Here is a 14081-nt window from a genome sequence, read left to right on the forward strand (position 1 = left end):
CAGAGAAACCACAACCATAACCACAAATCACCAGCGCCAGGAAACACATCAAGAACACTTCACACACTGTCCGCTAAAGACAAAACGGGCCTGTCCCTGTCCATGCAGGAGGAAGGGATGCAAAAACTCACTGTGGACTTGGGGCACAGCCTGAAGGGCCATGTGGGCAGGGGCTGGGGGCACCCAGCGGGCACAGGCACAGCACACAGACCCTGCAGCACACGGCTTCCTATGAATCCCACCGCACTTCCACGTCCCGGTAACAGCACGCAGCTGCCGCAGGTCAGACAAAACCCCACTCATATTCACACAGCTCATCTGCACAGCACCGCCAGCGGAGCCTCCTGGGCGTTTACAGGGCTCAGAAATTACAACCGTGGTCCGGTCAAAAATACAGAAAAGCCTTGGTGGTTCCACAAGGCCAACCATCCCCGGTGTGGGCACAACCAGCGACAGCTTCCTGAGTTTTCACTGGAAAAAAGGACCAGAAGCACATGAGATACAACACAGCCATGTGCTTTGTCTTGTCTTCAAGAAAAAAGCAGAGCAAAACAGAAACTTCCCCACTAGAATATTAAAAGTAACAAATTTTTAAAAATTATTAACAAACACTAACCTCAGATCATTAGCCACTCTGGCAGTGGGCCAGAGAAAATTTATAGCCGACGTGCAACATCAGCTTTCATCCAGAAATGCTAATTTCAGTAAAATGAATAGTGTGTGGGCTTTTCAAACTGCTTTGCATTTGGCTCCTCACAGCCCTGTTTAAAGCCTGGGAACCGGCCATATAGTTAAACTGCACAGATGTTCAACAATCTGTACTTGTGTTAATTACCCTAATGTGAGCAGAAACTCAACAGATCCCTGCTAATGAAGGAGAAAGTTTTCCAGTGTGACTACCGTATGTTTCATTGTCACTGTATTACCAAGCTTCTCCCCCTCCTTCCTCCGCCCCCCAGCTCCTATTCTCTCCATCTCCTTTGCATTCACATCACCCTCCTACCTCAGCATGCATGAATTGGACCAACTAATGACTGTGTATTCGCAACATGGCAGACACCATTAGGCTGATCGGAGGTGCGGCTGCTGAATTTTAACAGGCAATTTTAAACAAGGTAAGAAAAACAGATTCATCATGTTCTCGATTCTCCCATCCCCACCCATCTGCCATACTCCTGCCCTTGCCACAGCTAAAAAACACTGGCGAAGTGCAAACACAACCCCCCTTATAAAACACAGGAGCGCACAAAGCAATGCAAATAGATGTTGCTGGGTGATTGCCGGGGATGGAGCCGGGAGCACAGGCTGAGCAGATAGCACGGGGCAGCACAGGCACAGCTCTGGCCGAAATGTGCCATGGGCAACCTGCTGCCGCTCCTTGGAGCAGGAAGGGCTGCCCACGGCTGTGAGCACAGCGCGCTGCATTCAGCTGCATGCAGGAGCTATGATGGGATTTCTCGAGGGCACGCTATGAAAGAACAAGGAAACGCTCAAGTGATCAGCACTGCCAGTAGCAATGAACCAACACTGCTTCTCAGCTTAACCCAGCATTAAAACACACTCGACCTCTGCAGAACTGCTTCTCCCACCGAGGATCTCGCCTTCTCCTCCCACGCCTCTGCACGGCTCCGGTGCCGATCACACCTCCGGCCGCTGCTCCCCCGCCAGCTGTGTGCTGCTCAGTGCAGCCTGCTCTCACCGCGAGCCCCAGCAGAGCTCTGGCTGACACCGGCCCGGCCGAAGCCACAGTGCACATCTCTGCATTGCCAGCGCTCCACAGCCAGGCCAGCCCTCACCAGCACACTGCATGACAATGGCCCCTGTGGGAACAAACACGCTTGCCATGCTCGACTTGACTGGCAGATTCCCCCCCTACGGCAGAAGAGGGGGAAAGGCCAACTTTGCTCATTTATTGCTTCTATCCTGCTAGCTCAAGCTCCTTTGTGCCCGCGGGCTCGCAGAGCAGCAGCAGAAGGCCGCAGCACACTGCGGGCCGCCATCTTGGCGCCATCTTGCCGCCTCTCAGGACAGGCCCTGGCTGCCCCTCCTCGCCCGCAGTCCGTTGCTCCTCCTCACAAACCTCGCTCTTCACAGCGTAGGGGGGGTTTGGCGTCACCCGCAAAGGGCTGGGAATTATTTAGAGAGCTCTTGGCTCTTTTCTCCTACCTCTCCATCGTTAGTACTGGAAGCAACACAGCTGTCTAATGGCAACTTCAGGCACCCATGGGCCAGCGAAGCAACGTTTTCCACACTTAAATAACACTGAGCTGATTTAATTACTGCACTTAATACTAACAAAAGATGTCTCAATTTAATCTTCAAACGGCCCTCCAAGATCAAAACGCAGCTGGCTGGATAACAAGATGGCCTAGGCCAGCAAACAAGTAGGTCCAATTTGTTCAAGAGCTGAATCAACTCCTCGGTATGAAAGGCCAAGGAACACTTGTGTGTCAAGCGAATCAAAGAAAGCTGTGCTCCTTCTCCCCCTCCCTTCCTGCCCAACTTTTGTTATGCAGAAAAATAATAGAAAGGCAGCTGATTCATGGGTAAAGAAATGCAACACGATAAAAGAACAAATGATGTTTGGGAGAGAAAGAAAAGAAGTAAGAACTAAGATTTAACAGGTTTTGTTTTTATAATCCTTCGAGATGATTAAGAATGAATGAATCAGATTAAAATCACATGGGGACAAAGGAAGGTCTCTAACTCTTTTGTTTTTCTTTCCATACTGGACAGAAGAGACAGCTCATTAAGGGAAGCCCTCAAGACACAGCCACAGTGAGGAACAACCATGCCTTTTTTTAAAGTGTCTGTAAGCTGTGTTTGCACAAGAAAAAGTAGGGGAAAATTAACCATTTACTTTTAACATTTTCTAATTGTCCACACTGAGCTGTTACTGTTACTTTTTGCCAATTATTCTGAAAAACTCCTCTCTCTTGAGCAGCTTTCAACGCACATTCCCGCTGACACCACAGTTGGGTCTCTCCAGACACCTTCCAGGAATTTGTAAGTTTTTGCACATTCCATTACAGCTACACACAGAAAAGTTAAAGGCAACCTTCCAGCCACTGCAACATTTCTGCAATTCCCTGAGCAACAGAGAAGCCTCAGTAAATGTTTGTGTTGTACAGAGGACGTAGCTCTCCAAATTCCCCTTCCAACTACCGATAGTAACTAGGGGCATGCAGCCCACTTTTTGATCTCAGCTCTCCTGGTATTAGTTACAAACAAGTTCACTACAAAACAGTTTACTGAGCTTTGTGGTCTTTGGATTGACAACAGTCTGTGGGATATTACTGCTGAAAGGCTCCTCTGCAATAAATTTTCCTAACCTTTTTCTCTTGATGGAGAGCTGTAATTAGGTAACTCACGTGTTCCAATTTTCCTTGGAGCCCGTGCATGCCCTGGATCACGTTTTTTTGGGATTACAATGCCTTTTTCTTCTCTCCCTCAACACATACAGAGCTCACTCCAGGTTTTACAATATTAGTTGCCAAAAGCAGTTCTTAAACAACAGATGATGTCACTAGCCAGTGCACCATGAATTTGGAAGACAGCACAAAGGGGAATTCGCTACAACTCTGTGGCCTGTCCTCTCTTCTCTCTGGGCTGGGACACGACAGAGGAAGAAGGCATTACATTTAAAATGATCAGGCAATTTGGTGGTTTGCTCCAATCCTCTGGAAGGCATGAGGCATAGGCAACCAAGGAGCCATTTAAGTAAAAGGGACTTTGAGAGGTCACCTGGCACAGTCTCCTGCTCAAAAAGAGTTAACTTCTATGCTCCAGCAGATTTAGCTGAATCTGCACCCCAACACTGAACCCATTACCTCACTGTTCAGTTAAGTACCTTCTTCTCCTAGTAACTTGACTTCAACACCTGGTTTTGCAATTGGTGAAGCACACATTGCTGCAGCTTATAATGCAACCTCCGTACTGCTCAGAGAACACTTCTTGTGCTTCAAACTAGCTGGGCTCAGAAATCTGAATGGCAACAGGGAATAGAATTTTCCATCCTCTTGTCGAAACGGTTTCATTTAAATGGGGCTGAACTTCAGGTTAAAACCACTTTCCCAACCAATTTCAGTTCTAGACCACTAACAAGAGCTCTTGAGGAGGCACTCGCTGCTCAATTTCAAGCAAGTGACTGTTTCCAGATCGCCTGGTTAAGTTACAAAGACAGGGAACCAAGAGCAATTCTCCTAACTAGAATACACAAGCACAACCAGCTAGAAAACCTCCTCCTGCTGTCTTAGACTGAAAGTGGGCTCTGCTTTATGGCCAGCACTACACACACAGCTGCGAGTGCAGAATCCTGACCTACGGATTTCCTCAGGGCCAGAATGTTCAAACATGCTCAGACAATCGCACACCACTATTTCAAAGGCACACCTTTGCATGAGATTCCCAAGGGCCTTCGGAGTTTTGACTTAAATGCCTGGATTATTTTTACAATTCCAGTTATGGGTTCTTTGTTCACAGGGAGTTAAGCAATACAAAGAACGTAGCATGAGAACAATGGGCGTATTACCATGCATGATTTCTCTTTAAAAAAAAAAAAAATCATTCTTTTCATTAAGTTGCAGATCCAATTTCAGTCTTTATTATCACTTTGCCATGAGAGAAAGTGGTTCTTAATTCTAATAAAGGAAGGGAGCGTCGTATTTCAACAAGAGCTAAAATGCTTCCTGCAATACAGGAGGTGGAAAGCTCTTTTGCTCGCAGCGACTGCGGGCCAGACTCAGAGAACGAAAGGGAAATAATCCTTCCACACTGAGTAAATAAATCTCTTGTAGGACATACCTAATGGTGGGCAGTAGCCCAAAGGCACCTTGTCTGATGAGATCACTGCTGCCCCCTCCACTTGAAGGGAAATTAAGAGAATGCTCTGCCAAGCACATATTAACGTTTCACTTATCACCTAACCTGGGGTCCAAGTGAGTAAGAATACTGCTGCAGCCTATGGAGCACCACTGGACTAATAAAAACCTTTCTACCATGTTAACCAAGCTGGATAAACAGCCACAGCCACTGTGTCAGAAACTTTCACTGTGATTTCTAAGCCATTTTCACCCTCAAATCTACTTGACCCTTAAAAAGGAGCCTGCAGTACATTTAATGAGGCAGTCATACAAAACTGGACTGTATCCCGTTTTCTGTGAGAAAGACAAGCGAAACCCAGCGCACCAAACAAAACAGGCACTGCCCATTCACACAGGTTCCTGCAATTCACCTCTAAAGAAACAACAGAGATCCAGCGTTCGCATTTCATGTTACTGTGTGCATTTTGCAATGGAAATTCTGATTGTGCTTGGTCAGCTGAAGCTTCTGATCTATTCTGGTTAAAAAGGCCCTATGGAAATTCTTTTTTTCCTGAAGATGACCAATAGCCCTATTATTTTACAGCCTTTTACAGTTTACACCAGCACTGGAGCCGCATGAGCAAAACCCATCTTCAAAACATAGTCCTCACTGGCAAGAACTAAACATAGTTTTGTGAAATTATTTTTAATACCGTTCCATCGCTGCCCATTCTAGTGAAGGAAATTAAATTAGTTGCAACCTGAGTACCAGGAGCGTGGTTTAAACACGGCCCACGGGGGCAAGCAACACAAAGAGGGAATGCAACACGCATGGAACAAGCCCTGTGCTGATGCTCACTGCACTCCTGGCTCATAAAAGTTCCTCTGGTCACAAAACCAACACGCTCCTCTCAGCTATGTCCGGTCTCCTCCTACTCCTCAACCTCAGCAAGTACAGAAAGAGTAAAGCAAATGCAGAGTGTTTCATAAAAGACCTACAGGGCTCATAAATGACATGTTCACCCAAGAACCAGGGATACGTGCAGTGCCAATATTCCCATTTCGCTATTGGAAAACCTCGTGTACAGGCTGGCAGGCGCCTTGCACAGCAAGGTTGTGGCACGGGAGTGCACAGGAGCACACAGGAGCACACAGGACGAGGCTCCAGCCCAAGGACAGGCTGCTCGGGCATTTTTCAGATCTTTAGCAGCTTGAGAGGGATTATATGCCACTCATTGCATGCATTATTCATTGTTATTCCTTCTATACTCCAGCTCTCAGTACAAGGAATAAAGTGACTCCAAGAACCTCTGAACCATGCACAGAAGACATTTCTACTGAAATATCACTAACCAGAAAATCAGCAAGACACTGCTGGACAAATTTCAAGCCAGACCTAAACTGAGAAATGGAGAATGCAAAAGAGCAGAAGCAACTAGTGTTCCTCTCCTCCAGTCTTCTCGCGTGCAATTCCCAGCCACAGGATTTAGCTGTGACGAACGGAGCTGTGAGATACAGAAGCCAGACATGGTGTGTGCTTATGATTCCTTGCAGGTAGCAGAGCACAGAACCCCTGCCCTTCCCTCTGCCTGGGCCATTCATCTTGCCCAAGTGATGGAAAGCCCCGTTCCCAGCGGGTGGTCCTGCTCTCGCAGCCCTTAATGCCTAATTGTCACAAATCAACTCCAACCTCCACGCTCGGGCTGCTGCTACCCATCCCCCCCTTCCAGCCCATTCTCTTCAAGCCGATGGCAGCCCAGGATCCTCTCACGTTACCCAATCAATCTTTGGACACAGCACCTCGAAAAAACAAAGAGGCAGCAGCGACGCGAGCGCGGCCAGAGCCACATCAGGCGCGGCAGCCGAAGAGCCGCCAGCCCGGCGTGCCTGCGCGCACGCGTGCACACACACATGCCTCCTATTTTATTTTTCTGTTCAACTGGAATTAATCGGGAACGATAAACACTGTTTGTCTCCTGAAAGCAGCGGTGGGGGGATGAAATATGCCTCTTAAGCTTATCAGCCTCAGTGCCACCGAGGAGAAAGCTGGCTGCTAAGCCCGGGGATAATGGGCTGTCCTTTCAGGAAGGTATCAGAGGTCTCAGGAGAGGGAGGCAGCACAATGGTGTGACCTTCAGCTAATAAAGCCCACCCTAGAGTCCAAAGAAGCTTGGGGAATATTGACAAAAGTTCATATTTACAACAGCCTGGACTCTTTCCAGAGACCATTACCAGTTTAGAGAGCTGCAGCCTCTGTACGTACGCTCACAGAGGCTTTTATTCTGCCTCCTCCTTTCTTTCTTTGTTCCCATGCTGGCAAAGAAAAAAAAAAAATTTAGTTGGAAAATGGCAATTCTGCTAACAAGGCCCCACCAGTACCTTTTTTAATGAAGAGAGTTATTTAAAATTTCAATTTCAACCTCAGCGTTATCCTCTACTTGAAGGAGATTCAAGGCCTCTTGCAAGGATTCTCAGCGCGTCATCACGCTCATCAGGAAGAAAGCATATGTGTTTTTGTGGAAAATCTGCTGATGTATTTATAATTCTTTAAACAAAAAGGCAGCCAACATATTGTAAAATAAGAAGGTTTTTTTCTTTCTTATTTTTTTTTTCAATAGGCACTGGCAATCAATGCTGCCCCCGTCAGAAACGCTGAACTGAAGCTGTTTTCAGGCAGAAACTGATCCCCCCTGGCCTGCACTGCGGTCAGCAAAAGGAGTCTTAGCCCAGAACTGGGGAACATAGGCATGACTGGAATACAAATAATAAATAATATTTTAAAAACTATTCATACAGTAAGAAAAGCCAATTGCAAAACATAAAAACTGTTTGAAACAGAAGTTTCATTTTTCTGCCTCCTAAAGTAGCTCCAAAACAAACATTGAAAGTAAAGGTTCTGAGGAAATTTGGAAATTTGTTTTCGAAGGTAACTTCAATGAAATCAACATTAGAACTCAAAACATTTTATGGAAATAGCATCTTCAGTGACAGAACTGTTTTGAACACAGAGGATCCAGCCATGCCAGTCTGCCATTTCCATTTACCTGCCCGTGCCTCAGCCCTGCCATCCAAAAGCCATCTTGCTGGGGCTCAAAAGGGATCCAACAATTGGAAGAGATTAGGACTTCCTCCACAAAGCTTCTCCTAAGAGGTGCCCCCACACCTGGTGCTCCTGGTGGTCTCATTTACCACACTGCAATTTCAGCAGTTGCCTTCCAGCACCAAACCCATTTCCAACCACAGCTCTGGGGGTACGGCAGTAGGCAGGCCCACAAGCAGCTTTCCAAGCTCTTCGTTTCAGCCCAAGCATGCATTTTATCCCTTCTCTTTATCTTATTCAGGCATATTAACAATCAAGAGAGCTCAGGTGATTGATTACAGCCTGCCTGAATTCCAAGTAGTCAAATTAGACACTAATGTTGTGCTTAATTAATGCTTTCACACAAACAAGGTCATTGGTTGCATCAGGACTAATAGGAGATGACACACGCTGGGACTGCGGGGCCCAGGGGACTGGCGGTGAGATGGAAAGTCCAGCCTATGGCCACTTACTGCAAACCCAAACCTGATCCCACGGACACCCCACACCTCACCGACCACCACAGCCACGTGCCAGCGCTCACAGCTCTGCCTCAGTGCTGCCCAGTTGTGAGCCTCCGGCCGTCCCAGGCACACTCTGCCATACCCCATTGAGTCTCTGAGTCTGTCTCACCAGGTAACTCAATGCTGGGTCTTTTTTGAGTCAACAGACACAGTAATTCAGCTACAAACGAAGGCTTTTTTATCAGCTGAGATCACCCCGTGTCCCTGCCAACTCCTCCTTGCTGACACGGGGTGCTCACACCAAACGCCTCCTGAGCCTGCCTAAAATACAGCGCAGCCTTACCATAAAGCCCTTTGTTCAGACACCCTCACCATAAAGCTGCAAAACCTTGGCTCCCAAGTACATTAAATCCTTATAAACCTGCCTTCATCTTAACCGCGCAGTATTTCACGACACAAAGCGCTTCTTCTGAGGGAGAGCACTTTAATGAGGAAAAGGGCAAATATATAAACCAAACCTCATTACAGCATAATTTTTAGGAGACAAGCACGCCGTTATAAAAATGAAGCCGTGGCAATTGCATTTCACAGGGCTTGATGATTTAGTATTTTTAAAGAGCCACTGCTACTTTCAGCCACGGGCGCTGTTTCGTTGTGAATTCAACAGGAAGCAACCAGAATTACGGGCCCACTGTTTGCTGTGTATTTTATACTCTGCAAACTGTTGCAAATGGCAGATTCAGACCTGCTGCATGCTCACAGAACTACCGTGCGTCAGACAGCAAGAGGCTGACTACAAGTCAGCTCACACTTTTATCTTTAAAACCCCTGCCTTCTTACAGGCTTCTGCTTTAAACCTGATGATGTGGCACGGACATGGTAAATTACTCAAATCAGGGCCAATTCATACTGAAATGAGCAGCAATGTCAAAGAAAATAACAAAAAAAAAAAAAAAAACACCAAGCAAAAACCTTTGGTACAGTCATAGAAATAGATGTAACACCACTTAATGCCAGCTGTCAGATAAGCCAGGGTAACAACAAGCACATCAAAGGGGCTGCAACTGGGTTCAAACGATTAATAGACCAGATTTTTTAAAACTTGAAACTCAGTCACTTTCTACAAAACGCCAAATGGAACAGAAATCCCAGCCAAGCAGAAAGCCTTGACTGGAAAAAAAGGACTCCCCTTGAGAACAAGCCATCTATCTTCCTATGGAACATCCTGACTTACATTGCTCTGGATCACTTTTAAACTTGTCTAAACTTAATCTAATCAAGAAGCCATTATTGATTACAGTTCTTCCATATCAGTATTCCAGCTGTGACTTCTGAAACGAAAGCTCAGCAATGGTTAGGTATTTACCACAACTGGGAGAGAAAACAGTGGGAAAACATGAGTGCAAAGGTCACCAAAGAGACAACACATCTGAACCCCCCCAACAACCCCAGCCATTTCCCACACAGCCCACCCAAACCCAGCAGCAGCAGGGCAGTGCATTTCATAGCAGCTTTGACTCCAAGCACACGTAACACTGACTGATGGATACTGATAGTGAGGACACTGGTGGAAAATCAAACCCGACAAAGCAACAAGATTGAGAGTTTCTTGTGTTCCTTGGCATTACCTTAGAAAATTATGTAACAAGGATCAGAATTTCAGCAAACAATTATTTTATCTACTGACACGGATCTGGATCAATAGCAGCGCAAGAACTGGCATGCAACTGACGCCTATATCCTGGTTAGGTTAAGTCTTCCTTCTTGCTCCTTGTAGCCTTTAATGATTGAAATGTTGGAGCGAATGGTGCTTGCCTTCCCCAGTTAACAGAAGGTCCAACACTACATGGTTATGGTGGCGGAACAGCACTTCCAACTGAGTTCTCAGAGAGGAAATCTGAGGAGAACATAATGCACCAACACTTTTCCCAAACACAGAATCAAAAACCTTGCTGCTGGGTTCTGTTCCTGAGATACCTCCGCCATTCCCATTTCTACTGATGTGACTCTTCTTTCCAAGCTTAAAGTGAAAGGACAACAGATTCCTCCCCCACCATCACCTCTCCCTCACAAATCACAGCAGACTTTTCCAGCTCTTATCAACTCTTCCACAGAAGATAGCAGGCTGGGCAAGTCTGAATGGGTACGAGAGCACAGCCCCACCACAGGAGGATGGCACTACGCTAACCCAGCCTAGCACGTGCCTTCCCTTAGCTCAGCTTTAATACTCTTCTGCTTGGCTGTGCAATTAAGGACAAAGACAACTGCAAGCAAGTGCACATGCTGCTGGTTCTTTTGGACAACCTGCTCAGCTCCTCCCCAAACAACAGAGGATTTGGCGTGCTAGAAATGAGAAGCCTTACCACAAATGTAGAATGAGACCCTGAGTTCACAGGTTAGCTGATGTGGAACTGTTAACAGTGAATTGGCTCGGAGACAGCAAAAGAAAAAATAATAATAAAAAAAAAAATACGGGTAGACAGAGTGAGCGAGAGAGACAGAGACAGCAACCAATTCAGCTGCAAGAATCAAGCCAAGTCAGTCCCAAGTGCCCGTGTTGGAGAGACTTGATCTCATACCTTGCTTGTTATCAAGGCACTCCTGATACGAGTCAGCTCCAGTTCCGTTGAAGTCTACAGACAAAACAAAAAGTTTCATTCATATCAAACATAAATATTAGGAACTTCTCAAATGGCAGCCTTGCTGGAGCAGTATGCTACGTGCAAACAGCGCAAGTTCTATAGAAGGCCATGCTGGTTCACTGACATAAAATGCGATTTGTTATGAGCAAGGGGCAATGAGCTGACACCAAGCCAACATGGGAACTGCATTTGGTCCTCAGCAGGAGGTACTGGGAGCTGCCTCCAACCCTGCCCAGTTGCCACAGCACTGGGGAGGGGATCCAAGCTGCAGCTGTGCTGAGCCACCTTGCAGTGTGCATGAAAGATGCAGTTTCTGCATCTGAACCTGTTATTAACAGTGCTCACCGCATGCCCCATGGAACCACCGGTTGAAACCAACAGCAGAAACCAAAGGATCCCAACCTACAGGCTGGAATACGCTTCCCCTCCCTTCTGGCTTTCAGCTGCTACACCATATTAAAGAAAACTAAAAATAAAAGAGCAAACTTTCCAAACATTGCCCTCCTATGGAAGCAGCGCAGTTACAACTAGGGCTGTGTGAGACGCTGATCTGTGCCAGGAAAATGGGGGAGCACCAAGACTCCTGCACCCGTGGGTGCTCCACAAAGAAACCCAACTGTCCCCAGCCAGCTTCCAACTGCTGCACTCACAGAGCAGCACCTCGCAACCAGAGCCCGTCACCCAACAAACCCCTTCGTCTTCACTACAGGTCCCACTGGATTGCACTGGCTGCCCGTAGGAATGGTCTGAACTGTGGGATGGCAGAACCAGGTTACAGCACAGCTTGTACCTCAGAAGCAAACCAAAGAATGTTCCAGCATGGCTTCTCCTCCTGCCTTACAATCCAGTTCAACGGCATGAAAAACTTCTGATGGCCCCTGAGAAAGAATATTAAACATGCCTACAAACTCCACAGCAATGAATGCTCATTCAGTGGCTTTCATGCACCTTACATCCTGGGCTGAGCACACAGAACAAAGCCGAATCTGCACAGCAGGTGCTCGTACACAAAGGGTCCGCACAAAGTGAGCATTCTGTCCATCTCAACGGTGAGAACGCTACATCAGTCCTGGCGCAAAGTCAGGGATCCCAACCCACCCAGGTGGTTCCTCAGGGCACCAGTGGCCTGGGGCTGCTCCATCCCCCCTCCTGCAATACAGCTCCTTATTCCACAAGGCAACCCCAACCGACCCTCACTAAAGATGGGGACAGACAAGGCGTTCATCCAGGCTGCTGCCTCAGGCGCACTGCCAAGAGGATCAGCACCACGCCAACGGGTTCATTTCTTTCTGAAGATTCTCTCCAAGGCCAGAAGATTAGAAACACCGTTCCCAGAGGCACACTGCAGCCAGCAGCTCCCTCCCAGTTCCCTGAAGACAAGGAGCAAGCCGGCCCTGCACACAGCAGCTCACTGTGCACGCTGAACACACTCCTGCACCATCGGCCCTTCCCTTTGCTCAGCCAACAGCTGGCGATGGCTGCCTGCACGCACAAAGAGATCCCAACTGAGTTCACGGGCTTCACGTTCAGCAATAGCATTTAATGGATAAAAAAGCAAAAATTAAAGTTGCCCCACCGTTTGTGTTGTGTAAATCCCAGATAATAGATCTTCTCCCTAATCCTAATGAGGCCTTCCTATTAAAATCTTTATTAGCTTTCAGCTTTGCAGATTGCCCAAAGGCTCATCAGTTTCCCTATCTCTCAGTACCAAGATCTGCTTTAACTTTTACAAATAGCTCTAAGATATTTCTCAGCTTATCAGCATTGCCAAGCAGCCTGTCTTATCATTACTACTGCAGATAAAATAAATGAGCTCAGGATGATATGAATAATGGCATTTTCTGTAGGCTGGTTTCCCATTATGTTTTCAACAGATTGTAGATTTAAACTTTGGCACAAAAGAAAAAAAAACAACAAGAAATGCAGCGAAGGGGGAAGGGCGGCATTCTCCCTTTCCATTTACCTGCCCTGTCCTGGAGCACAGGCTGCATTTTAGGCACACCTTATGCCAGCCCATAATTAATGTTGAAAGGGAGCAGAAACACCTCCGTCGTGCTTTCTCCAAAGACCAGAAGCACAGTTACTTCTGGGATGTTTTTTCAGCTGCATTTGTTGCAGAGAGGCGAAATTGCACGCTGCCTAATGAAGCCATCTTCATTAGCCTGCTCCTTCCCCGAGCAGCCCAGGAATACCACTCAGATTGGGAACTGAAATCATGGAAAGCAACAGAACTGTGTGTGAATTACCAGCCGGGGCTGCGGGGCGTCCTGATGGAGCAGCGAGGCGGTGCGTGCGGCCAGCAGGGAGGTCACGTCCTGGCAACCATTTTCTGCCTGCTCCCTGCAGCAGTCCCTACAGGGTTAAATGCTTTTCCATTCCCCAAATTCCTAGCCCTGTCACTGTATCAAGGTTATCTATTATTGGCAGTGACAGGTGAAAATTAATCTCCTAATTATTTCTTGCTGCGTAATCTGCACTGAAGAAGTAACATAAAAGGATTACAGTACACCCTCTACGGAAGGCTTTGCTAGAGAGCCAATCATCCGGGGAGATACAAGGTATGTGCTAAAGAGATATTTATGAAGGATTTCCAACCATTTTGAAGGCAGGCTATGCTGTGGCTTACACCCCGCAGCTTTGGAGCACGGATTTTAATAGCGTGCACATTTTTTACTCTTGATTATTCCACGGAAAGAAAAAAAAAAAAAGATTTAATGCCATTACGTCCCCGATTTTCCTGTGGTACAGCAGCGACTGCAGTTACGGCATCCATCCGTGTACAGACGTCTTCCCCCCAGAGCCACGACAGCAACAACTCACCCGCCTGCTTTAACTAGAGATTAAGAGTCCTGTGATTACCTCCGGGGCAACGTAGCCGTAACATTCTTCTGCAAGAACACAAGCCAGGCTGAGCACCTTCCAAATTCAAAATGTTTTGTTAAATTCTCATTTTATAAGCAAGCTAGAAATATCTTTGGTAACAACATAAACAGCCACCACAGACATGGTGCCTGATGAAAACCCTAACACCTTGCTTCCCACCCACCACAAAGCACGGCTTATTTTTACAGGATTCAAGTGACACCTTTTGTTT

At 46.9% G+C, this 14081-nt stretch overlaps 1 protein-coding gene across 1 annotated transcript in view; it reads right to left on the reverse strand.

Annotated features, from left to right (window-relative positions):
* Positions 1–14081, reverse strand: part of FBRSL1 (fibrosin like 1) — a gene marked incomplete at both ends in the record, with an annotated part of 418053 nt that overhangs the window by 73245 nt on the left and 330727 nt on the right. The window contains one exon of the mRNA XM_079544068.1: positions 10925–10978. Within this exon, the coding sequence (XP_079400194.1) occupies positions 10925–10978 (54 nt within the window). The remainder of the gene's footprint in view (positions 1–10924; positions 10979–14081) is intronic.

This window comes from Tetrao urogallus (genome assembly GCF_951394365.1).
Source record: "Tetrao urogallus genome assembly, chromosome: 17".
NCBI lineage: Eukaryota > Metazoa > Chordata > Aves > Galliformes > Phasianidae > Tetrao > Tetrao urogallus.